This window comes from Schistocerca serialis, chromosome 3 (assembly GCF_023864345.2).
Source record: "Schistocerca serialis cubense isolate TAMUIC-IGC-003099 chromosome 3, iqSchSeri2.2, whole genome shotgun sequence".
In the NCBI taxonomy this organism is placed as follows: domain Eukaryota; kingdom Metazoa; phylum Arthropoda; class Insecta; order Orthoptera; family Acrididae; genus Schistocerca; species Schistocerca serialis.
Window position 1 is genome coordinate 1510500 of NC_064640.1, and position 23959 is coordinate 1534458.

A 23959-nucleotide genomic window follows, 5' to 3' on the forward strand; every position below is an offset into this window, starting at 1 on the left:
ATTTTGCCAGGGTGGCTTCATCTTATATTCCTTTCCTCCAGTCTACATTCGCCTGCAATTTTTCCTTCTCTTCGTTTTCCTGCTGTTGAATTCCAGTCCTCCATCACAGTTAAATTTTCATCTCCCTTAACTATTTGAATAAATTTTTTTTGTTTCATCTTACATTTCCTCAATTGCTACATCACTTGCGGAGCTAGTTCGCCTGCAAACCTGTACTGCTGTGATGGGTATGGGCTTAGTGTCTATCTTGGCTACAGTAACATGTTCACTATGCTGTACATAGTAGCTTATCCACATTCCTGTTTTCTTATTCTTTATTAGACCAACTCCTGCATTACCCCTATTTGATTTTGTATTTATAATGCTGTATTCACCTGACCAGAAGTCCTGTTCCTCCTGCCACCGAATGTGACTATTCCCACTATATCTGACTTCATCCTCTCTATTTCCCTTCTTATATTTTCTAAACTACCTACCTGATTAAGGGATCTAACATTCCATGATACAACCCGTAGAATGCCAGTTTTGTTTCTCAGATGTTGACATGCTCCTGAGTGGTACCTATTTGGAGATCCAAATGGAGGACTACTTTACCTCCAGAGTATTTTATCCAAAAGGATTCCATCATCATGTAACCATACATTAGAGCTGCATGCCCTCAGGAAAAATTAGAGTTGTAATTTCCCCTTGCTTTCAGCTCTTCGCAATACCGGCACAGCATGGCCTTTTTGGTTGATTTTACAAGGCGAGATTAGCCAATCAACCCGACTATGGCTCCTGCAATAATTGAAAATTCAAGTGCCCTTCTTCAGGAGCCACACATTTGTCTGGCCTCTCACCAGAGGTGTTTGCATTTATGTAATGGCTATCTGTATTGCTGAGGCACATGTGCATCTGTAATCTATAGCATCCGTAATCTCAAGCTCAATTACATGTAACATTTTAGCAAGTGTTAACTTTGCTTTGGCTAGCTAAATTTGATGGCAACCAGAAAGCTGTTAATACTAGCTAGTGTCATTCAGTTTCCTGTGATTCTGCAACTCCTATCAGTCATCCCCAAGAACCATCTTACAACGTGCATATAGTAATGTAGCTGGTTCCTCCAGTGCTGTAAACCCTGTGCTTACTTCAGCAACCGTGGTAGAGGTAACAGAGGTACATTGTGTATAAGAGGTAATGGGCATCCTGGTCTCAGTGGCTATATCTTTAAGAAGATACTGTGTAACGTTCAACTTCAGTGTGTGCATATCACAGGAAAGTCAGTTATTGTTGAGAGTAAACATTCAGTCAACTTCAACATCTGAGGTGTCTGTCACATCACAATTGCATTACATTTCCTCAAGTACACAGGACCCTATCTCAGCAGACTGTTTTCTTAGCTGCTTGTGTGATCAATTTGGATTCTAACAACTGAAAAACAAACTCCCAGTTGTTTGGGTTGGCAGTCAGGGTGTAGTAACATCCAGTGAAACAAGGGGACAAGCTGTCTTCAGCAAGTATCACCGATACTTAACACATTAACAGAACATATATAATGTGTCAGAATGTAGTTGTCGATGTTAAAAGAGAGAAGTCAGAAAGGGAGGGGAGATTTTTAAAATTATCTGCAGTTATTACTTAAAACAAGGGAAAACTGTGTACTGGAGATTTTTGTGTTGTAACAATTTCAGCACCTCAGCATAACCATGACTGTCATATGACAGTTTGAATTGCAGAACTCCTTGATATCTCTTAGAGACATTGCAATGTGACTTTACATCAAGCATATTTCATGAATTTGAGAAGATGATTTCTTTCAGCTTGGCATTAGATTTACCTGTTCACCAGAATGCACAGCAGATGACTATGTGTCTTACAACTGTGGTGGTATTTTCTCCATCCGGTGAGTGCTATAAATGACAAGAATTTGGTTCTTGTGCCATGGTATGTTAATGTTTGGTGGGGTAAAGGAAAGTTATCAGATTGGTGATAAGATGATCTCTTATCTGTCCATTCCCACAGGCATGTTTCAACTGTTCAGCAGAAATATAGCTTGGAGAAGACCATGAACAAAATATAAGAGTAACAAAACATGTAACCAAGTGATGTGGCTCAGTGTTTAGCACACTGGGCTCACATTTTGAAGTAGTGAGGATTAAATGGGGACAGTTTACGTAATCCTGATTTAGATTTTCTGTGGAAAATGCTGGGATGTTTCATTTCTAAGGACATGACTTATTTCCTGCTTTATTCTTGCCCTAAATGACCTCGTGCTCTATCTCTAATGATTTCTGTCAGTGGGATGTTGAGCCCGAAACTTCCTTCTTTCATTTATCAGAATATGAACTGCAGTTGTATCTACAAAGATTTACAGATTTTTAAAGCTATCTTTCATCTCTTCTGTAGATGGAAGATGCAAAAGCACAAAGTTGCAGAAGCTGAAATGTCTATGTTGAAGGCTATAGAAGCAAGTAGAAATTCAGTGATATGTAACTGCACTTGTAGGGGTGAATCTGCTAACCAATCTGTTGTCTTCAAACCAAAGGTAGGTCATATTGCACATGGTGTTCCTGAATTTCCTGCTGTCTCACAGCAAACAATAATGACAGTGCCACCATTATCATCTTCTGCAATGAAAGCAGCTCTGTCTCCTCTTTTTCTGCAGATCGAGGAGGTGTATGAACGATTGGAACACATCTACCTGAGTGTCGATTAGAAATGTAACTTCACGTGGAAGGTATCCAGCTATACCTTCTAATCTATTTCTCTTCATCCTTATGTTTGACAAAACAAAGAAACAAGAAAAGATAAACTATGGAAGTAATTAGCTTCCATAATATAGTGGAACATTAGTGGAACTGGGCTTCATTTGAAGGAACTGATCAGCCCATAGAAGTGTGTGCTCGTGAATTAATACTGAGAAATAGTTAACTTTTAATTGTAAATATATATAAATCTCCACTGGCCAATTTTGAATTGTTTCTGAGGAATTTGGATTCCTTACTATGCTATCTGTGAGACAGCAGCGGGCAGTTAATAGTCTGTGGTGACTTCTGTGCAGATTTTCTGAAGTATTCTGATAGGAAAAATGATCTGGAAACCTTATTTGAATTCTGCAATATGATCTCAATAATCAACTTTCCAACACGGGTGGATAAAGACAGTAGGACCCTAAGTGATAATGTTTTCTCTGGTGAAGCTCAAAGCAAGAAAATGACTGTTTACTGAGGAACAAATGGTATCTCTGATCATGATGCACAGTTAGTTAGGATAAATAACATGGTGCCTTACAGTATGGCTACTCCTCAGGGAAATCAGTTTGAATAATTAATGACTCCAGGACAAATGTTTTTTAAGAATAGTGTACAGATGACGACCTGGGATGAAATTTATGATGAACCAAATGCTAACATAAAATTTGATCATTATAAATTCATATCATCATTTGAAAATAGCTATCAACATACGCTAATCAGAAGGGACATTAACGATTTAAAACAACCATGGATCGCTAGAGGAATTAAAATATCATGTGAAAGGAAAAGGGAAAATGTACTTTTTGCCAAGAACAAGTAGAAATCCTGCAATAGTTGCACACTACAAAAACTACTCAAAATTAGTAAGAAAAATTATCAGAAAATCAAGGAAAGTGCACATTGTCGGAAGTCAGTGATTCCAACAACATACTGAAGGCTATATGGAATGTAGAGAAGTGAGAGACACAACAGGATAACATTACTGTTCAACTGAATACAAGGGCTATCAATGTGTCACAGACAGCAAATATATTTAATACTCATTTATTAAATGTAGCAGAAAGTATAGGGACAAACAGTTCCAGAGAAAAGTCACACCAATATGTTGAGAAACCAACCCTGATGAAATTCAGTCATATGAATGAATATATCACCAACTTCTCCTTGAGAAAGTAAGAAAATTATACATTCTCTTAAAAATAAAAGCTCATCTGGTTTTGATGGTGTTTCCAATAAAGTACTAAAGATTTGTTCCCATATAATAATACCTGTCTTATCTGAATTTGTAAAGAATCACTAACTCAAGGCAATTTTCAAGTGAGACTGCAATATCCCATTGTTAAACCCCTCTTTAAGGAAGGTGATAGGAAGGACTTCAGTAAGTACTGGCCTGTTTTGCTACTGACATTTTTCAAAATTTATGAGAAGGTGATGTATTCTAGAATAGTATCTCACCTTAGCAACAGTATTTGCCTCAGAAAATCACAGTTGGGTTTTAGAAGAGTTGTTCTACTGAGTTGCCATTTACATGTTAACTCATCAAATTTGCATTAAATAACAAAATAGTGCCATTTGGTATTTTCTGTTACCTATTAAAGGCATTTGACTTTGTGAATCACAATATTCTCCTAGATAAACTGAAGTTTTGTGGGATTAATGGTGTAGCCAACCAATGGATAATGTAATATCTAACCAAAACAACGCAGAAAGGTTTCTGACTGGTGAGAAATCACATATGGGGTTCCCCAAGACTCAATCTTAAATCTGTTGTTATTCCTCATATGTGTAAACAATCTCCCATCCAGTATACAACAAACAGAATTAGTGCTTTTTGCAGATGACACTAGTGTTGTAATCAATCCAACCAGACATACAGCAATAGAAAAAAATGGTAGACAAGTTTCTTAAAAGTATCATTGACTGGTTTGCTGTGGATCATCTTGCCCTCAAGTTTAAAAATACAGAACATATTAAGTTCTGGACAGCTAAGGCTATTACACCAGTGATAAGGTAACACATGGTGAGGATTTAATAACTAGGGCGGAAACTCAAAATTCTTAGGTGTCAATACTGATGAGACTTTAAACTGGAAAAAGCAGATCTTGGAACTCCTAAAACAACTTAGTTCTGCCATATTTGCACTTAGAATCATTGCAAACTTTGGCGAGAGAGAAATTAGTAAGATGACATATTTTGCATATTTTCATTCAATAATGCCACACGGAATATTGTTCTGAGGTAATTCATCTTTCAGAAAGCAAGTCTTCTTTGCTCAAAAATGTGCTGTAGGAGTATGTGGTGCTCAGCTATCATCATCTTGTAGAGATTTCTTTAAGGAGTTGGGCATTTTGACTACTGCTTCGCAGTATATTTATTCCCTCATGGTTTGTTATAAATAATCCACTGAAGTTTAAATGAAACATTTCTGCACATAATTGCACTGCCAGAAGGAAAAATGACATTACTCCACATTAAAATAGTCTTTAGCACAAAAATGTTTGCATAATGTTGCAGCCAAAATTTTTGGATCACTTAACACAGTGATATAAAAAGTCTGATAATCAGCAAAGTAAAATTTGAAAATAATCTGAAAAAGTTTCTCTTTCACAACTCACTCTGTTTTGTAAAAGAATTTGTGTTACAGTGATGTGTAAAAGATGATGGTTAGGAATTACTAACACACATCTGCATATAATAATAATAATAACAATAACTTTTAAATGATCAACATTAGGCACATTTAGAAAATAATTATGATGTAATATAAAATGACTGGGCCCATGTCATCACTGTTTTTCATGCAAATGATCCATAGAACATGAAACTAATGAAGTAATTAGCTCCTAATAGGTAAGATAAGTTTTTGTTAGTGTGAAGAGGTGTAGGGGAAACTTTTATACCATTCCTGTTAAGGCTGAGGAGTTTGCCCCAGAAGCAAGATTAATCCCAGAGAGGGCGGGCTTAAAAGTGTAGTTGTTATCCTTCTTTCTACATTTGATTCCCTTTAAATTCAATTAGAAATACAAAATACTGCTATATGCGTGTTCCAGAATATAACAGCATTCTCTGTATTCTGTGTCACCTTGTAAAATACCTTATTATTGTGCAATCATGCTTTAATTTACTCCTTGGAGACTGAAGTTCACATAGCATACTGCAAGGTTTGACATCAGCTTATCCCAGGTTAATTCTGTCAACAACCTAATACAACCAAATGACACTTGTCTCCCAAATTTGTATCACATGGCTGACTTCATTGTTGTTCATGCCATTCTTAAAAATTACACTGTTGTATTTGCTCTCAAGCCTTTGTGTGCAAGAGACCATTAGGCTTTCAAAAGTTGTGACTAAAGACTGACAAATTACTAAAGACAAGAATTCTGCAAATTACGGGGGGGAGTACATGAGAATGTTTAATAGAAAAGCTTGATGTTATACTGGAATTGTCATCGTACATAGTAGTTTTCCAGAAACAATTCCAGCACAAGAATTTTGGACGAGTTTCATGATCCAGTGTTTCAGTATCAGATGCGAATACATAGAAAGAAGGATCCTTTATTGTATGATTATATGATAGCGGAACAAACACTGGTAGCAGTTACTTCTGTAAAATATCTGGGAGTATGCGTACGGAACGATTTGAAGTGGAATGATCATATAAAACTAATTGTTGGTAAGGCGGGTACCAGGTTGAGATTCATTGGGAGAGTGCTTAGAAAATGTAGTCCATCAACAAAGGAGGTGGCTTACAAAACACTCGTTCGACCTATACTTGAGTATTGCTCATCAGTGTGGGATCCGTACCAGGTCGGGTTGACGGAGGAGATAGAGAAGATCCAAAGAAGAGCGGCGCGTTTCGTCACTGGGTTATTTGGTAACCGTGATAGCGTTACGGAGATGTTTAATAAACTCAAGTGGCAGACTCTGCAAGAGAGGCGCTCTGCATCGCGGTGTAGCTTGCTCGCCAGGTTTCGAGAGGATGCGTTTCTGGATGAGGTATCGAATATATTGCTTCCCCCTACTTATACTTCCCGAGGAGATCACGAATGTAAAATCAGAGAGATTAGAGCGCGCACGGAGGCTTTCAGACAGTCGTTCTTCCCGCGAACCATACGCGACTGGAACAGGAAAGGGAGGTAATGACAGTGGCACGTAAGGTGCCCTCCGCCACACACCGTTGGGTGGCTTGCGGAGTATCAATGTAGATGGTAGATGTAGATGTAGATGTGAAATGATACTAAGAGTGAATGGGCTTAAAGTCTGTCAGAAGAATACTTAACATTTAGGAATTTCAAAATAAGTTGTGTAGTGAGTGACACATCCACAGAAGCAATGACATGCATTATAAGGTTATTTGAGACACTATCTAGGACAATCACACCCTTCCCAATAGTTATCATAGTATGGCACTTACCGCGCCCGCCCAGTTAGCCGTGTAGTCTAACGCACTGCTTTCCGAGCAGGAAGGCATGCTGGTCCCCGGCAAAAATCTGCCTGGTGGATTAGTGTCAAGATCTGGTGTGCCAGCCAGTCTGTGGATGGTTTTTAAGGCAGTTTTTCATCTGCCTCGGTGAATGCAAGCTGGTTCCCCTTATTCCGCCTCAGTTACACTATGTCGGCGATTGCTGCGCAAACACTTTCTCCACATTCGCGTACACCATAATTACTCTACCACGCAAACATTTGGGGTTACACTTGTCTGGTGTGATACGTTCCTGGGGGTGTCCACTGGGGGCCAAACCGCACAATAACCCTGGGTTCGATGTGAGGTGGCGGTGAGGTGAGTGGACTGCTGTAGCCTGTTGTGGGGTTCTAAACCACTGAGGGCTATGGTGGGGACAAAGCCTCTCCATCATTTCTAGGTCCCCAGTTCCATACAGTACAATACAATGGCACTTACCAGTAGCATTGGAAAGACTACTGAGTGAGTGTTAAAAAAACTACTGCTTGCTATGAAGTTTTGTAGGTGGAAAGCTTAATAGTTGCTTTCAGTGGGGAGTTTGGAAGTATCATTTCACCCTTAATGTTGGAAAAGGAAACACAGGATTTCCATACATAAACATTACCCTAATAGGGTATTTCTCTCTTTTTTTTGTGGAGACATCTTGCATCAACTTTTTAAACGAGGCTTGTGAGACTATGCGCTTCTCCCCCTCCCCTCTGCCCCTCAACCCACCCATCTCTCTGTTCCCTCACCCTTTTAGTTGATGAGACTAACAAAAAAATTTTGTGTAGAGCAACATATGGAAGCATGTGCCACTGAACTTAAACTAAATGATGGCACTTTCATAATTGTAACAGTGTATAGGTCCCCCTCAGGGAATTTCCAGCTATTTCTAGAAAACTTGGATGCTTTGTAGTGCTATCTGTCAGACAGGGGGAAGCAAATTATCATTTGTGGGGATTTCAGTGTTGATTCCCTGAAAGAGTGTAATAGGAATAATGACCTTGTAGTATTACTCAGTTCTTTCAAATTGAGCTCCGTCATTGATTTTCCTACTTGGATAACAAAGAACAGCAGTACATTGATAGATAACTTTTTTATAGACCAAGATAAGTTTAAGGACATAAATGCTTATCCTGTAGAGAATGGTCTTTCAGATCATGGTGCACAGCTAGTTACAGTACATGACATAACTCCATGCAGTATATCAAATCAGAATTTCAAAGCAGTGCGTTCAATTAACAATATAAATATTGCAAACTTTAGGGAAAGCCTATCAAGTACGGGGTCCCACAGGGTTTGATCTTAGGTCCTTTACTGTTCTTAATATACATTAATGACTTACCATTCCACATTGATGCAAAGTTAGTTCTTTTTGCTGATGATACAAGTATAGTAATAACATCCAAAAACCAAGAACTAAGTGGTGTAATTGTAAATGATGTTTTTCACAAAATTATTAAGTGGTTCTCAGCAAACGGACTGTCTTTAAATTTTGATAAAACACAGTATATACAGTTCCGTAAAGTAAATGGCACAACTCCAGTAATAAATATAGACTTTGAACAGAAGTCTGTAGCTAATGTAGAATTTTAAAAAATTTTAGGTGTGTCCATTGATGAGAGGTTAAACTGGAAGCAACACATTGATGGTCTGTTGAAACGTGTGAGTTCAGTTACGTATGCTGTTAGGGTTATTGCAAATTTTGGTAATAAGAATCACAGTAAATTAGCTTACTATGCCTACTTTCATTCACTGCTTTCGTATGGCATCATATTCTGGGGTAATTCATTGTTGAGTAGAAAAGTATTCATTGCTCAAAAACGTGTAATCAGAATAATTGCTGGAGCCCACCCACGGTCATCCTGCAGACATCTATTTGAGGATCTAGGGATCCTCACAGTAACCTCACAGTATATATTCACTTATGAAATTTGTTGTTAATAATCCAACCCAGTTCAAAAGTAATAGCAGTGTCCATAGCTATAACACCAGGAGAAAGGATGACCTTCACTATGCAGGGTTAAATCTGACTTTGGCACAGAAAGGGGTAAATTATGCTGCCACAAAAGTCTATGGTCACCTACCAAACAGCATCAAAAGCCCGACAGATAGTCAACCAACATTTAAAAATAAATTAAAAGAATTTCTAGATGACAACTCCTACTCATTGCCTGAATTTTTAGATATAAATTAAAGCAGGGGGGGGGGGGGGGGGGGGGGAACCAACCTAACTTAAACATTAGTGTCATGCAATATTTTGTGTAATGTAATATCTTGTACAGACATCTTTTATTAACCTGACGCGTTCCACATCATTACGAAGTGTTGTATTCGTGATCTATGGAACAAGTATTAATCTAATCTAATCTAATCTATCTTTCAGACCACTTTGCCACCAGTTGGTAGAAGCAGTAACAAGAGCAGCAGTGATGACAACAACAGAGGAATATGTTTCTTCCATTTATCATAGAAGTAAAAGCTATACATTGCCTCATATAGATTCACTAAAGTTTAAGAGGTCATGAAATTGCAGTTAGGTGTTTTTACTCTTTCTCTACTATTAGACACACTTATCATCACACAGCCACACCAACATGCAGATGTTGTTCCTGTGGTGTTCTTTTAGATAAGATTACTCTATATCCATGAATTCTGAAGAGATGGATTACTGGGTTGTGGAAAGAAGTCAAGGATGCACATATTGTTCTGCTTGATATCATTTTTTATTACTGTGTTCATATTAGTAATAATACAATTGCAGTCATTAACTTTAAGACTTTCTGTGAAGATGCTGGTTCATGGAATAGATGGAGCTGCCCACCAGAAAATTTTGTAACTCAATCATAAATGCCACCACATTATCCATAGTACATTTAAAGTGCTCTGGCAGGTATTTGAATACATGTGAACTCACATATGACTCATTTCTGTACTACCATGAAGCAATTAAAGTCTTTTAAAAGTTGTTCAGTTGCTGTTAGTAATGGAGAAAATTATTTCAGTTTTGCAAGTGCACTGGTTTATTTATTTATTTTTTATTATTATTATGATTATGATTATGATTATTATTATTTATTTATTTATTTTTGGCGAATTTTCCCTAAAAGGAAATCGTTAAGCTTATGACTTTGAAGGCTTGTTCTTCTTGTCCTTCCAGTACTCCTTCATTCTCTTGGAGAGGGCCTCTTTTCTCTCCTCAGACCATTCTTGTTTGGTCCGCTGTTTTAGCGCTTCTGACTTTACTTCCCAATTGTCTATGTGTTTTCGGAAGGTGCTTCTGTCTGTGGTGTTTGTGGTGCCAATTGCTTGTAGGTCTTTTCGGACTCCTTCCATCCAGGGTGTCGAGACTTTAAGTGTCTTGAATTTTCTTGGTGAGTCTTGTTTCAGGGAGTCTATCTAAATGTCCGTAGAATTTAAGGCGCCTTTTTCTCATATCGTTCTCGATGTTCGAATATGCTTCTACTGTTGAGTTCTTCTGTAGTCTGTAGCCATCTGGTGTGGGTCTTCCTCCTAAAATTTTCCTCATGATTTTGTGTTCTTCTTTTTTGATTTCTTCAATTTTGTTTTTCCTGTTGAGTGCTAGTGTTTCGCTGGCATACAGTACGGCGGGTTTGATCACTGTGTTATAGTGTCTGATCTTGGTGTTTCTGGAAATGCATAGTTTGTTGTAGACGTTTCGTACCATGCCTAGTGATTTCCGTGTCTTCTGTTGTCTGTCTTCGTAAGCCAGTTTCTCTGTTCCGGTCGGTTCGATGATTTCGCCTAGGTATCTGAAGTGTGTGACCCCTTTAATTTTGCCGTACTTGGTTGTGATGTCGTCGCCTTCTCTTGTTAGGACTTGCGTTTTTTCAAAAGAGATTTGTAGGCCGACTTTCTCGGCGCATTCTTTCAGGATTTCGATCTGTGTTTTTGCTGATGTTGGGTCATAGGTCAGTATCGCTAGGTCGTCTGCGAATGCTAGGTAAGGGATTTCCAGTCTTTTCCTTCCTAATGTGACTGGTCTCCAGGTGTTTTGTCTCCTGACTTCAGCTTCCCATTCGCTCATTACTTTGTCCAGGACGATGTTGAACAATAGCGGGGATAGTCCATCTCCTTGTCTTAGGCCAGTGTGGATTTCAAAGGGGTCCGAGATTTCGCCCATGAATTTGACTTTGGATTTTGTATTGGTTAGTGTCTGTTCGATTAGTCTTCGGGTCTTTTGGTCTAGGCCTTTTTCTCTGAGGATTTGGATGAGGGACTTTCTGTCGATCGAGTCGTAAGCCTTTTTGAAGTCGATGAAAGTTCAGATGATTTTTTTGGGGCTTGTCATGTGGGATTTTATGATTGATTTCAGGTTGAAGATTTGTTCGGGGCAGGCTCTGTTGGGTCTGAAACCCGCTTGGTATTCCGAGATGGCGGGTTCCAGTTGTCCTTGTGTTCTGGTGAGAAGGCAGGTTGATAGAATTTTGTAGATGACCGGTAGCAGGGAAATTCCTCTATAATTGTTTGTGTCTGTCCTGTCACCTTTCTTGTGTAGCGGCTGAATGAGTGCGGTCTTCCAGTCGTCAGGTATGATTTCGGTTGTCCAGGTGTTCTTTATGATTTGTGTGATTTTGTTTAGCGAGTTTGGTCCTAGGTTCTTCAGCAGTTCTGCCGTTATTCCATCTTCACCGGCTGCCTTGTTGTTTTTCAGTTTCTTTATGCAGTGGAGGATTTCTTCTTTTGTTGGTGATGGTGAGTCTTCCGGTGCGTTGGCCGGTTCTCGGGGTTCGAAGGTTAAGTGAGGTTCCGGGCAATTTAGTAATTTTGAAAAGTACTTCGCGAGCTCTTCACAGTTTTCTTTGTTGGTAAGTGCCAGTTTTCCGTCTTCTTTTCTGAAGCAAAGGTTCTGTGGTGAGTATCCTTTGACTTGGTTGGCGAACGTCCTGTAGAAATCCCGTGTGTTGAAATTTCTGAAGTCTTCTTCGATGGAGTTTAGCTGATCGTTTATGTATTTGCGTTTCTCTTGTCTTATTGTTTTCGATGTTTGTCTTCGAATTTCATAGAAGTTGTCCTGTGTTTCTTGTGTTTTGTTGCTGTTGTAGTTTGTGAAAGCTGTTCTTCGATTTTGTAGGGTGATTTCGCAGGTAGTGTTCCACCAAGGGTGCCTGGGTTTTCTAGTCAGCGGGATCAGTTCTTTGGCTGTGTTCACAATTTTTTGTTTAAAGCTGGTCCAATCTTTCGCCTCTTGTTTTTCCCAGTGTTCTGTGATGTTCGATTCTCTGATCTTTCTTGTATCAAATTTCGGTGAGGTCAATTTCTTTTTGTGTTGTCTTCTTGGTGTGAGTTTGATTTTGATTCTTGTTAGGTAGTGGTCCGAATCTATGTTGGCGCCTTTTCTCACTTGGACGTCGTGGATTTCTTTCTGGTATTCATAGGAGATTGCCACGTGATCTATCTGGAATTCGCCTAGTGAGTGGACTGGTGATCGCCACGTCTTTTGTTTCTTGGGCTTTTTCATCAGGGAGGTTGACATGATTTTGAGGTTGTTTTGCTGGCAGAGTTCGATCAGTCTGGTGCCGTTTTTGTTGGTGAATTTGTGTGCAGGGAAATTTCCTACTGTTTTTTTGTAGCGTTTTTCTCTGCCGATTTGTGCGTTGAAATCGCCTAGTAGAATTTTCGCGTTGTCTTGGGGTATTTTTGCCAGGGTGGTTTCGAGTTTGTCCCAGAATTTGTCTGTTTCTTCTGGTTTGTCCTTGTTGTCTGCGTTCATGGGGGCATGTACGTTGATGAGGGTGTAGTTCTTGTTGGCGTGTTTGATTCGCATGGTCATGAGCCTGTTGTTGATCGCGTTGACTTCTTTTACTGAGTCTAGGATGTTTTTGTTTACTGCGAAGGCCGTGCCGAGGAGTGATCCTCCTTTGCCGATTTTCCTGTTGGTTCCACTCTTGAAGAATCTGTAGTTTCCGTAGTCTATTGTGTCTGAATCCGTGTATCTTGTTTCTTGTAGCGCTAGGATCGAGATCTTTTGACTGGTGAGTTCCGTTGTTAGATTGTGTAATTTTCCCGTTTGTATTAGTGTCTGTATGTTGAAGGTGCCAAAGTATGTGTGTGTTTTCTTGGGTAGTTTGCCCTTTAGCACATCTCCAGGTCCCCCAGAATCCGAGTGCCTGGTTGCCGTCTCGCGACGGGTGGATCGTCCACCTGGGGTAATGTTGTTTTTAGGTGTACTTGCCATTATGCTTGTAATTCGTCTGGCTTGCACCAGTTTGGTAGAACCAGGGATTTTCAGTTCCTGGAGCTCGTACCAGCCGCACCATTGGTGACAGACGCTGGCCAGACTACCGGTGGTTACCACACAGACGTGTCTGGGCTTTTGTGTTAGTTTTCTTCGTTTCGCCGGTTTTTACTCCGGGTACTTATCCTCGAGGATGTGATAGCTTTGGTCCGCCCTGAGCATTTGATTTCCTCGGTGCCACCCATATCTGGGAGGCTTTCCCCTATCCGCCACCTGGGGAGGCGCCCGATGGAGGATCTATCAACCTCACACAGGTTATTATTATTATTATTATTATTATTATTATTATTACTTCTTTTATCAAAGCAGGGAAACACAGCTCCCACTAGCTTGTCACCAATTTGCAGTGGCTAAAAGTTGTAAGCAAGCTGAGTAAGCTATGGCCAGTAAAAACTTAAAAAATTGTCATTAGTGGTCTTCTGACAAAGGTAGAAGTGCAGTATACTGGGTACCTACCCCCAGCTAAATCAGTCTATGTCTTGAGGAAGGCTGTAACATAGTCAAAACACAGGTTGTTTTATTATTCTACTATTTTCAGTATTACCTATGCTGAAATAATAGTACGTCCAGAAGAATTTTAATGAGTGGGAGCCTACATATTTGTCATGTTAAATGTTCTGTAGGGCCATATAAGCAGTAGCTTCCCTTTAATCTGTCTCTAAATGTTTGAGTGTATCAGAATGTTGATGTCCTCAGTAGTCATTAATGACTTAGTTTGAGGTTTCAAGTGAAAGATGAGTCAAACACCACTGGATTTCTTAGAATAAGTAGTCTCAGGTGGGCTTGATAATTTAAAATGATTAGTGACATGATAACATTATGAAAAGAAGAGATTGCTGCTCACCATATAGCAGAGATGTTGAGTCACAGATAGACACAACAAAAAGATTATCAAACAAGTAAGCTTTCGGCTAGAAAGGCCTTCATTGATTTTGACAAAAAACACACACACACACACACACACACACACACACACACACACACACACACACACGCGCGTTTTGTCTAATTTGTTGTGCTTATCTACTACTCAACATCTCTGCTATATGTTGAGTAGTAATCTATCCGTTTCATAATAGTGACATGACAGTTTGCTGAAAGACAAAATTTTGCTGACTGTGATTACTTCTACGCCTAAAATGTTTAGGGAGAGTTGTGCTGCCTGACTAGTGACAGTGACAACAATGTAGAGTAGATTTAATGAGCCTCTATTATTTTTACGCTTTCATTTGTTTGTGATCTAATCTTTTGCAGGTTTGGAAGTCTAGACAGAAGAAAGGTGGTTGGCTCAACTCAGAGTGATGCTGATTATAGCTCAGACCCAAGGTGCACAGACAGAAATAATGGATACTGTCTCGTTCCACCGCACGGACATTTCACACACAAAGTGTCATTGCCTCAAACACTGCTCCCAAATCAGATGTACCCTGAAGCTGCGAGCATCGATTCGCACGGTTTAGTGCGTGCACACTCTCTTGACAGTGTCGGACAACAACATAGTGGAGTGGATCACTGTTCTAGCAACAGAAAGCCCAAAGAGAAGGAGTGGTACGAAACATCATTAGATTCAACACCTCGACGCACGAAGCTCATTTCTCAGCGACACGGTAGCCCCATTTCTCAGCGACACGGTAGCCCCATTTCTCAGCAACACGGTAGCCCCATTTCTCAGAGGCATGGTAGCCCCATTTCTCAGCGACACGGTAGCCCCTCTGTAATTAGGACAGGAGGAACTACAGTGAAAATGATGAGTGAAGATATAGATGTCATTTCCCGTGACCCATCTGCTCTCAAAAAGTGTGAAGTGAGCGCCGAAGTTTGTAATAATGATGTGTCACATAATGGAGAAATATCCATACCTATTAGCGTTCGTGGCTTGTTGTCTTCACCTGTGTCTGCCACTTTAGATGGTGCACGTTCCGAAGGTAGTGATACTTCTGTTACTACGATGACTGCAAATACTGCTACTACACCCACAATGCTCACTGTAGGTAGCTTCGATACAATTGTTCCTTTTGAATCCCCAAAGAATCATACTGTAGTTCAAGCTGGTATGTGGCAGCCATACCGTGAAGTGACAAAGCCATTTGAAATGTCAGATTTTTATAAGTACAGTACAAAATTCCGCAAAGCAGCAAGTAATACTTGTCAACAGCCTCAGGCCTCACCCCAGCAAAAAGGAATATATCAGCCTCTGCAGCCCATGACATGTAAACCTTTGGATCCTGCTGCATCGGATGAATTAAGGTAAACTACTAATCATTTAAGTGACAAGTTTCATGTAGCCATCAAATTGAATGTTACTGCAATAAATTTTTAGCTTAAGTAAGTAGTGCATATTTGTTTCATGTGCCTATCTCAGTTGTTTTACGGCGTGAGAGAATATTTACATTTGTATGAAAAAGAAAGTTCACTTGAGGAAACTGTAAAATTATGGGATAGAACAGCTGGTTAGCACTTACCTCCAGAAGCTGAAAATCTTAGTACTGCCAATAGGCACACAGAAGAGTACAAGAAACTATCCTAGCTTTGGGAAACCTTTAGTTCCTCCCTCCAGGAGGAAAAAGAGATAGCTTGAGGATGGGTGAAAAAGGAAGGGCAGATCACTCGAACACCGAGGTGAGAGGAACCCACCTTTTGCGAAGACGGCAGGATCACAAGATATGAATCCCTCTCATCATTAGATCTGAATGACCTGCCCTTTCTTTGCATTCATTTACAAATGCCCCTCTCTGTCGCCAAGGAAGAAATTATTAGTTCCAAAAGATAGGACAGTTCCTTGAACTTTTAACCAAATATATGTACGTTTGCAAATACTGGTAATAAACCATATGCACACCAAAATACAAAATATATCTAATGAAAAAGTTACCTTCTCAGTAACAGTTCAGTAATTCTTGGTGTTTGCTAATTTGTCTTTGCTAATTTGTCTTGAAATAGGGTCCAGGATGCATCCCCAAATACTTCAGTTAAAGATACTGTAACTCCAGAGTCAGTTGGAGACACATTCTCAAATGAAATGTTGGCATGGTATCAAGATCAGAATGTTCCTAGATCTGCAACGTTGGTGTGATAAATACTAGTTTCCATGTAAGTACTTTTACTGTTGCTCAAATGTTCTGTTTAGTATTGTTCAAATGGCTGGTGTATCAAATACTGATTGTGTACATCAGTTGCATGGCTATTAATTACAGAGAACAAGTTGAGAACATGTGATTATCTTAATGTTACTAATCAGGTGGAAAGAAGGGAGATGTTAAATGTGGAATTCTTTGTCTAAAATAAATAAATAAAATGAGCACAAGACTTGAACCAGACTAAGTACCACAATGGCATGGACCTACCAAAATTAACGTTTCTTGCTGTCACTCGACGATACTTGGCAGTTTGGAGTAATCCAAGATAATGGTACACAGCTTGTTACACCACAAATTAAGCTGCCATAACTGTGAATCCTAGACACCATGGTTTTTCATTTCTTGATGAGGTTGTTTCCAACATTCTCTTCTTGCAGTGACCATACAAATAACACCCACTCTCAGATGATAAGCACTGAGTGATGGTAGTAATAATATTGAAAGATATAAATACACAGCGTTCTGCGATTGGTGTCACTCCTTCTGAATCATCTTAGAAGATACTTGAAATACTAAAATAACTGACCTTTCAACCACGTTGCAGCAGCTTTCCTCAAGACCTTCCTCATAGCTGAAATGTCAGTTATTTTATTTTAAGTGTTTTATATGATGATGTGGCATTACATCCAAAAATATATTAATAAGAATGTTGGAAAAGTTTGGTGTGGATGATAAAGCAAGAAACATAATTTGGCAAACACTAATAAACACATATCTACATCTATCTACGTCTACATCCATACTAAGCAAACCACCTCGAAGTGCATGGCAGAGCATATGTCCCATTGTATCAGTTAGGGATTCTTCCCATTCCATTCACATATGGAGCACAGGGAGAATGATCATTTGAATGCCTCTGTGCATGCTGTAATTATTCTAATCTTGTCCTCATGATCCATATGTGACCGATAGTTAAGGGGTTGTATTATATTTCTAGAGTCATGATTTAAAGCTGGTTCTTGAAACTTTGTTAGTAGACTTTGTCAGAATAGTTTGTCTATCTTCAAGAGTGTGCCAGTTCAGTTTCTTCAGCGCCACTGTCACTCTCTCCCACAGGCCAAACAATCCTGTTTCCATTCATGCTGCCCTTCTCTATGTACATTCAGTATACCCTATTAGTCCTATTTGGTATGGGTCCCACACACGTGAGAAATATTCTAGAATGGGTTGCATGAGTTATTTGTAAGCAATCTCCTTCGTAGACTGATTACACTTCCCAGTGTTATACCAATAAACCAAGGTCTACCACATGTTTACAATGTGTTACACCCAGTTAGTTTTATGAGTTCGCCAATTCCAACAGTGACTCGTTGATATAGTCATAGTATACGATATTTTGTCATTTTGTGAAGTTCACAATTTTACATTTAACCTAAGGTGCCAATCTTTGCACCACTTTGAAATCTTATCAAGGTCTGACTGAATATTTATGCACCATCTTTCAGAGTACTTCATTATCTATAACTGTAACATCTGCAAAAAGTCTGTGGTTACTATTAAAATTGTATGCAAGGCCATTAATATACAACATGAACAGCAAGGTTCTCAACACACATCTGTGAGCACACCCAAAGTTACTTCTAACATCTGATGATTACTCTCCGTCCAAGATAACATGCTGTGCCCTCCCTACCTAAAAGTCCTCATTCCAGTTACAAATTTCACTTGATACCCCATACGACAGTACTTTTGACAATAAGTTTAGGTGTGGCAGCGCGTCATATGCTTTTTTGAAATCAAGAAATACCACACCTACCTGACTGCCTTGATCCAGAACTTCCAGTATGTCATATGAGAGAAGTGCAAGTTGGGTTTCACATGATCAATGTTTTCGGAAACCGTGCTGGTTGGCATGGAGGAGGTTCAAGGTAACTCCTTATGTTTGAGTCAAACAATGGAAAATCCAGGATGGAGTGTAACAATATTGTGAAAAAGAAAGTTGCTACTCCCCATATAGCAGAGATACGGAGTTGTAGATAGGCACAACAAAAAGACTGTCACTAACATAGCTTTCGGCCAGTAAGGCCTTCATCAGAATTAGACAGCGAACATACACATACACACAGTCTTTTTGTTGTACCTATCTGTGACTCAGCATCTCTGCTATTTGGTGAGTAGCAACTTACCTTTTCGCATTATGTTTGAGGTTAGAATATGTTCTAAAGATTCTACAACAAATCGATGTCAGAGATAGTGGAGGTTAGTTTTGTGTATTACTTGTACTATTCATGTAAACAAGTGTTACCTGTGCTTTCTTGCAATTACTGGGTATGGTTTTTTATACAAGGGATGTACGTTAAATTATAGGAAGAACAGGGCCTAACTCAGCCACAAATTCAATATAGAAGGTGATAGGGATTTAATCCGGTCCTGGAGCTTTGTTCAGTTTTAATGATTTCATATGTTTCTCAACACCACACACTAATACTGGTTTCACTCATCTTTTCAGTGGTATGAGGATTGAACTGGGGCATTGTATCATGCCACCATAACAAAACTGTAATTTTCCCAAGTGATTGTTGGATGGTTAAGGTCTCCACCAATGATTACAGTATGATTGGGGAACTTAAGTATAAGCAAACGGAGGTTTTCTCTAAAGTTTTTGGTTACATAAGGAGATGAGTCTGTTGGGCAATAGAAGGATCTAGTTACCATTTTATGGCCACCCCTGATACTGAGCCTTGGGTAAATAGTCTCACACACACAGCTTTCTATCTTGGTGGATTTGAGTTTCTTGTCTGCTGTTACAAATACACCACCCCCATTTTCCATAAGGCTGCCCTTACAATAACATTAAAATTTTGCCCACATATCTCACTGCTACCAATTTCAGGTTTCAACAAACTTTCTGTACTTAGTATTATATGAGCTTCGCTGCTTATCGGGAGTGCTTTGAACTTTGGCACTTTGTTGCAAATGCTTTGGCAGTTAACAACTAGGATTTTAATACTCTCACCTGCGAGAGCTATTTGTTTTGATTTTATAGTGATACTTCTGGTTTTCCTGCAGCTATCACCATCTGGATTGGATGGAGAGTCTCCCAATCTAAAGAAAAAAAAAAAATCTTGTGTCCACCTCACACACAGTCAGCTACCTGGGTAGCAGCTTCTGGCATGTAGTGCACCATTTACGGGCACCGTACAGTTCTGCATCCTATGGCGCAAGTCTGTGAGGTTGCAGCCTTGCTTGTCACAGAACATTCAAAGTCTCTGGTTCAGCTCTTCCACTGTACTCAAAATCAAGGGTCCATTATCAGTTCTGGGGACAATGTTGCAAATTGTGAGCTTTGTTGAAACTTCATGTGGTAGGCTGGTCTTCTCAGCCTCCTATGCCTTTTGTTGGAATGATCCATGTATGACCTCGGAGCCCAGACTACAGGCATCATTTGTTCCAATGTGTGCCACAACCTCCAGCTGCTTGCACCCTGCTCTCTCAGTGGCTGGAATAGCCTCTTCAACATGTTGAGTGAGGCTCCCAGGCATACATACTTAGAAAATTAATAGGCCGTACCCTTTTGCATTTGACTCCTCCTGACACCAGACAAAACAGATTTCCCCAAAACAAGTGAAGTGAGTTCCACAGGCTCAGTTTCAGTGAAAGAGCACCTCGAACTTGTTGGTTAGAGGGATTGATGTAACACCTGAGTCATCCCTAGTGCCTATCCACACTGTAGAGGAGCCTAGATCTACAATTGAAATGTCACTCACAGTCAAGTGGATGAGTAATGACAGATTCTGTACTTTGTACAGAGGAGTTAGGATCCACAGGAGAGGATAGTACTCGTGGTACCTTTGGTACCAATACCACAGGTACATGAATCTTGGGGGCTCTCCAATACACCGATTCACAGCAGCTGCCAATCATTTGACTGTAGTCAGGGCAATTTCCAGCTGCTTAAAAACATCAATCAACTCATTCCGTGTTCGAGAACAGCATTCACATTGGGGCTGCATTTTATCTGGTGCAATGTATTACAGACCAGTGAACAAATAACTTTGAACTAAGCCTGCTGATTACGTTTAATATCCTTTTTTTATTTATTAGGGCAGCTCAGTTTGTATTATCATGTAATAGGGGAGAGAGTGTGGCAGATATGATACGCGAGTTGGGATGGAAGTCATTATAGCAAAGACGTTTTTTGTCGTGGCGAGATCTATTTATGAAATTTCAGTCACCAACTTTCTCTTCCGAATGCGAAAATATTTTGTTGAGCCCAACCTACATAGGTAGGAATGATCATCAAAATAAAATAAGAGAAATCAGAGCTCGAACAGAAAGGTTTAGATGTTCGTTTTTCCCGCGCGCTGCTCGGGAGTGGAATGGTAGAGAGATAGTATGATTGTGGTTCGATGAACCCTCTGCCAAGCACTTAAATGAGAATTGCAGAGTAATCATGTAGATGTAGATCTATTGAGCTAAAAAAAATTACTAATTCCTTATGAGAATGGGAACAAATACACAAAATGAGATTTCTATTAAGGCAACAGAAAAACCTGTGCTATAAGCTACTACTTTCTTAAAACTTTTTGAAGTTAGTTGTAGTTATTAGAAAACCCAAAAATAAAGTTAATTTATGATAAATGTTGGTAATAATACTCCTCTTTTAAGGGAAAACTAGATATAACACAGTACGTTAGCTAGAATATCTACTATGGTAACTAAATCGCAAATGCCAAGTTACTCTGGAAAGTTCTCAAAACTGTGTTGATATAAAATGAAATTTGGGGCAATCTGTTCTTAGGCAGTAACTGTGACTCATAAATGCTGATTTGCCATGAAATAAGTTATCAAAAAATACTCATACTGGTGTTGTTGTTGTTGTTGTGGTCTTCAGTCCTGAGACTGGTTTGATGCAGCTCTCCATGCTACTCCATCCTGTGTAAGCTCCTTCATCTCCCAGTACCTACTGCAACCTACATCCTTCTGAATCTGTTTAGTGCATTCATCTCTTGGTCTCCCTCTACGATTTTTACCCTCCACGCTGCCCTCCAATACTAAACTGGTGATCCCTTGATGCCTCAGAATATGTCCTACCAACCGATCCCTTCTTCTAGTCAAGTTGTGCCACAAACTTCTCTTCTCCCCAATCCTATTCAATACTTCCTCATTAGTTATGTGATCTACCCATCTAATCTTCAGCATTCTTCTGCAGCACCACATTTCGAAAGCTTCTATTCTCTTCTTGTCCAAACTATTTATCGTCCATGTTTCCCTTCCATACATGGCTACACTCCATACAAATACTTTCAGAAACGACTTCCTGACACTTAAATCTATACTCGATGTTAACAAATTTCTCTTCCTCAGAAATGCTTTCCTTGCCATTGCCAGTCTACATTTTATATCCTCTCTACTTCGACCATCATCAGTTATTTTGCTCCCCAAATAGCAAAACTCCTTTACTACTTTAAGTGTCTCATTTCCTAATCTAATTCCTTCAGCATCACCCGACTTAATTCGGCTACATTCCATTATCCTCGTTTTGCTTTTGTCGATGTTCATCTTATATCCTCCTTTCAAGACCCTGTCCATTCCGTTCAACTGCTCTTCCAAGTCGTTTGCTGCCACTGACAGAATTACAATGTCATTGGCAAACCTCAAAGTTTTTATTTCTTCTCCATGGATTTTAATACCTACTCCGAATTTTTCTTTTGTTTCCTTCAGTGCTTGCTCAATATAGAGATTGAATAACATCGGGGAGAGGCTACAACCCTGTCTCACTCCCTTCCCAACCACTGCTTCCCTTTGATGTCCCTCGACTCTTATAACTGCCATCTAGTTTCTGTACAAATTGTAAATAGCTTTTCGCTCCCTGTATTTTACCCCTGCCACCTTCAGAATTTGAAACAGAGTATTCCAGTCAACATTGTCAAAAGCTTTCTCTAAGTCTACAAATGCTAGAAGTGTAGGTTTGCCTTTCCTTAATCTAGCTTCTAAGATAAGTCGTAGGGTCAGTATTGCCTCACGTGTTCCGATATTTCTACGGAATCCAAACTGATCTTCCCCGAGGTCGGCTTCTACTTGTTTTTCCATTCGTCTGTAAAGAATTGGCGTTAGTATTTTGCAGCCGTGACTTATTAAAGTGATAGTTCGGTAATTTTCACATCTGTCAACACCTGCTTTCTTTGGAATTGGAATTATTATATTCTTCTTGAAGTCTGAGCGTATTTCACCTGTCTCATACATCTTGCTCACCAGATGGTAGAGTTTTGTCAGGACTGGCTCTCCCAAGGCTGTCAGTAGTTCTAATGGAATGTTGTCTACTCCTGGGGCTTTGTTTCAACTCAGGTCTTTCAGTGCTCTGTCAAACTCTTCATGCAGTATCATATCTCCCATTTCAGCCTCATTTGCATCCTCTTCCATTTCCAAAATATTGTCCTCAAGTACATTGCCCTTGTATAGACCCTCTATATACTCCTTCCACCTTTCTGCTTTCCCTTCTTTGCTTAGAACTGGGTTTCCATCTGAGCTCTTGATATTCATACAAGTGGTTCTCTTCTCTCCAAAGGTCTCTTTAATTTTCCTGTAGGCAGTATCTATCTTACCCCTAGTGAGATAAGCCTCTACATCCTTACGTTTGTCCTCTAGCCATCCCTGCTTAGCCATTTTGCACTTCCTGTCGATCTCATTTTTGAGACGTTTGTATTCCTTTTTGCCTGCTTCATTTACTGCATTTTTGTATTTTCTACTTTCATCAATTAAATTCAATATTTCTTCTGTTACCCAAGGATTTCTACTAGCCCTTTTCTTTTTACCTACTTGATCCCCTGCTGCCCTCACTACTTCATCCCTCAAAGCTACCCATTCTCCTTCTACTGTATTTCTTTCCCCCATTCTTGTCAATTGTTCCCTTATGCTTTCCCTGAAACTCTGTACAACCTCTGGTTCTTTCAGTTTATCCAGGTTCCATCTCCTTAAATTCCCACCTTTTTGCAGTTTCTTCAGTTTTAATCTACAGTTCGTAACCAATAGATTATGGTCAGAGTCCACATCTGCCCTTGGAAATGTCTTACAATTTAAAACCTCTTTCCTAAATCTCTGTCTTACCATTATATAATCTATCGGAAACCTCTCAGTATCTCCAGGCTTATTCCATGTATACAATCTTCTTTTATGATTCTTGAACCAACTGATAACTTACGAAAATATACCAGGTGTAGAAGTATGAAACTGGAATTTGCTGCAATAATTACACATCTGTTGTTTGAAACTGATAAACAATATTTTATGCAAAATAATCTCCATTGCTATTTATACATTTCTCCCAACTTTCTGGCAGGCTACGAACACCACTCAAAAAAAAAAGGTAAGTTCCTCTTTTGAAGCAAACCACTCAAGTAGCCATTTTCATACATTCTCATACAAATTGAAGCATTGTTCAGTG

The 23959-nt window shown here is 39.5% G+C and overlaps 1 protein-coding gene across 3 annotated transcripts in view; it reads left to right on the forward strand.

Moving 5' to 3' along the window:
* LOC126469656 (uncharacterized) overlaps positions 1-23959 on the forward strand; it is a 173167-nt gene that overhangs the window by 136017 nt on the left and 13191 nt on the right. For all 3 annotated transcript variants that reach the window (XM_050096790.1, XM_050096789.1, XM_050096788.1), the window contains 2 exons: positions 14693-15685; positions 16379-16528. In XM_050096790.1, the coding sequence (XP_049952747.1) occupies positions 14693-15685; positions 16379-16511 (1126 nt within the window). In that variant the 3' untranslated portion in view covers positions 16512-16528. The remainder of the gene's footprint in view (positions 1-14692; positions 15686-16378; positions 16529-23959) is intronic.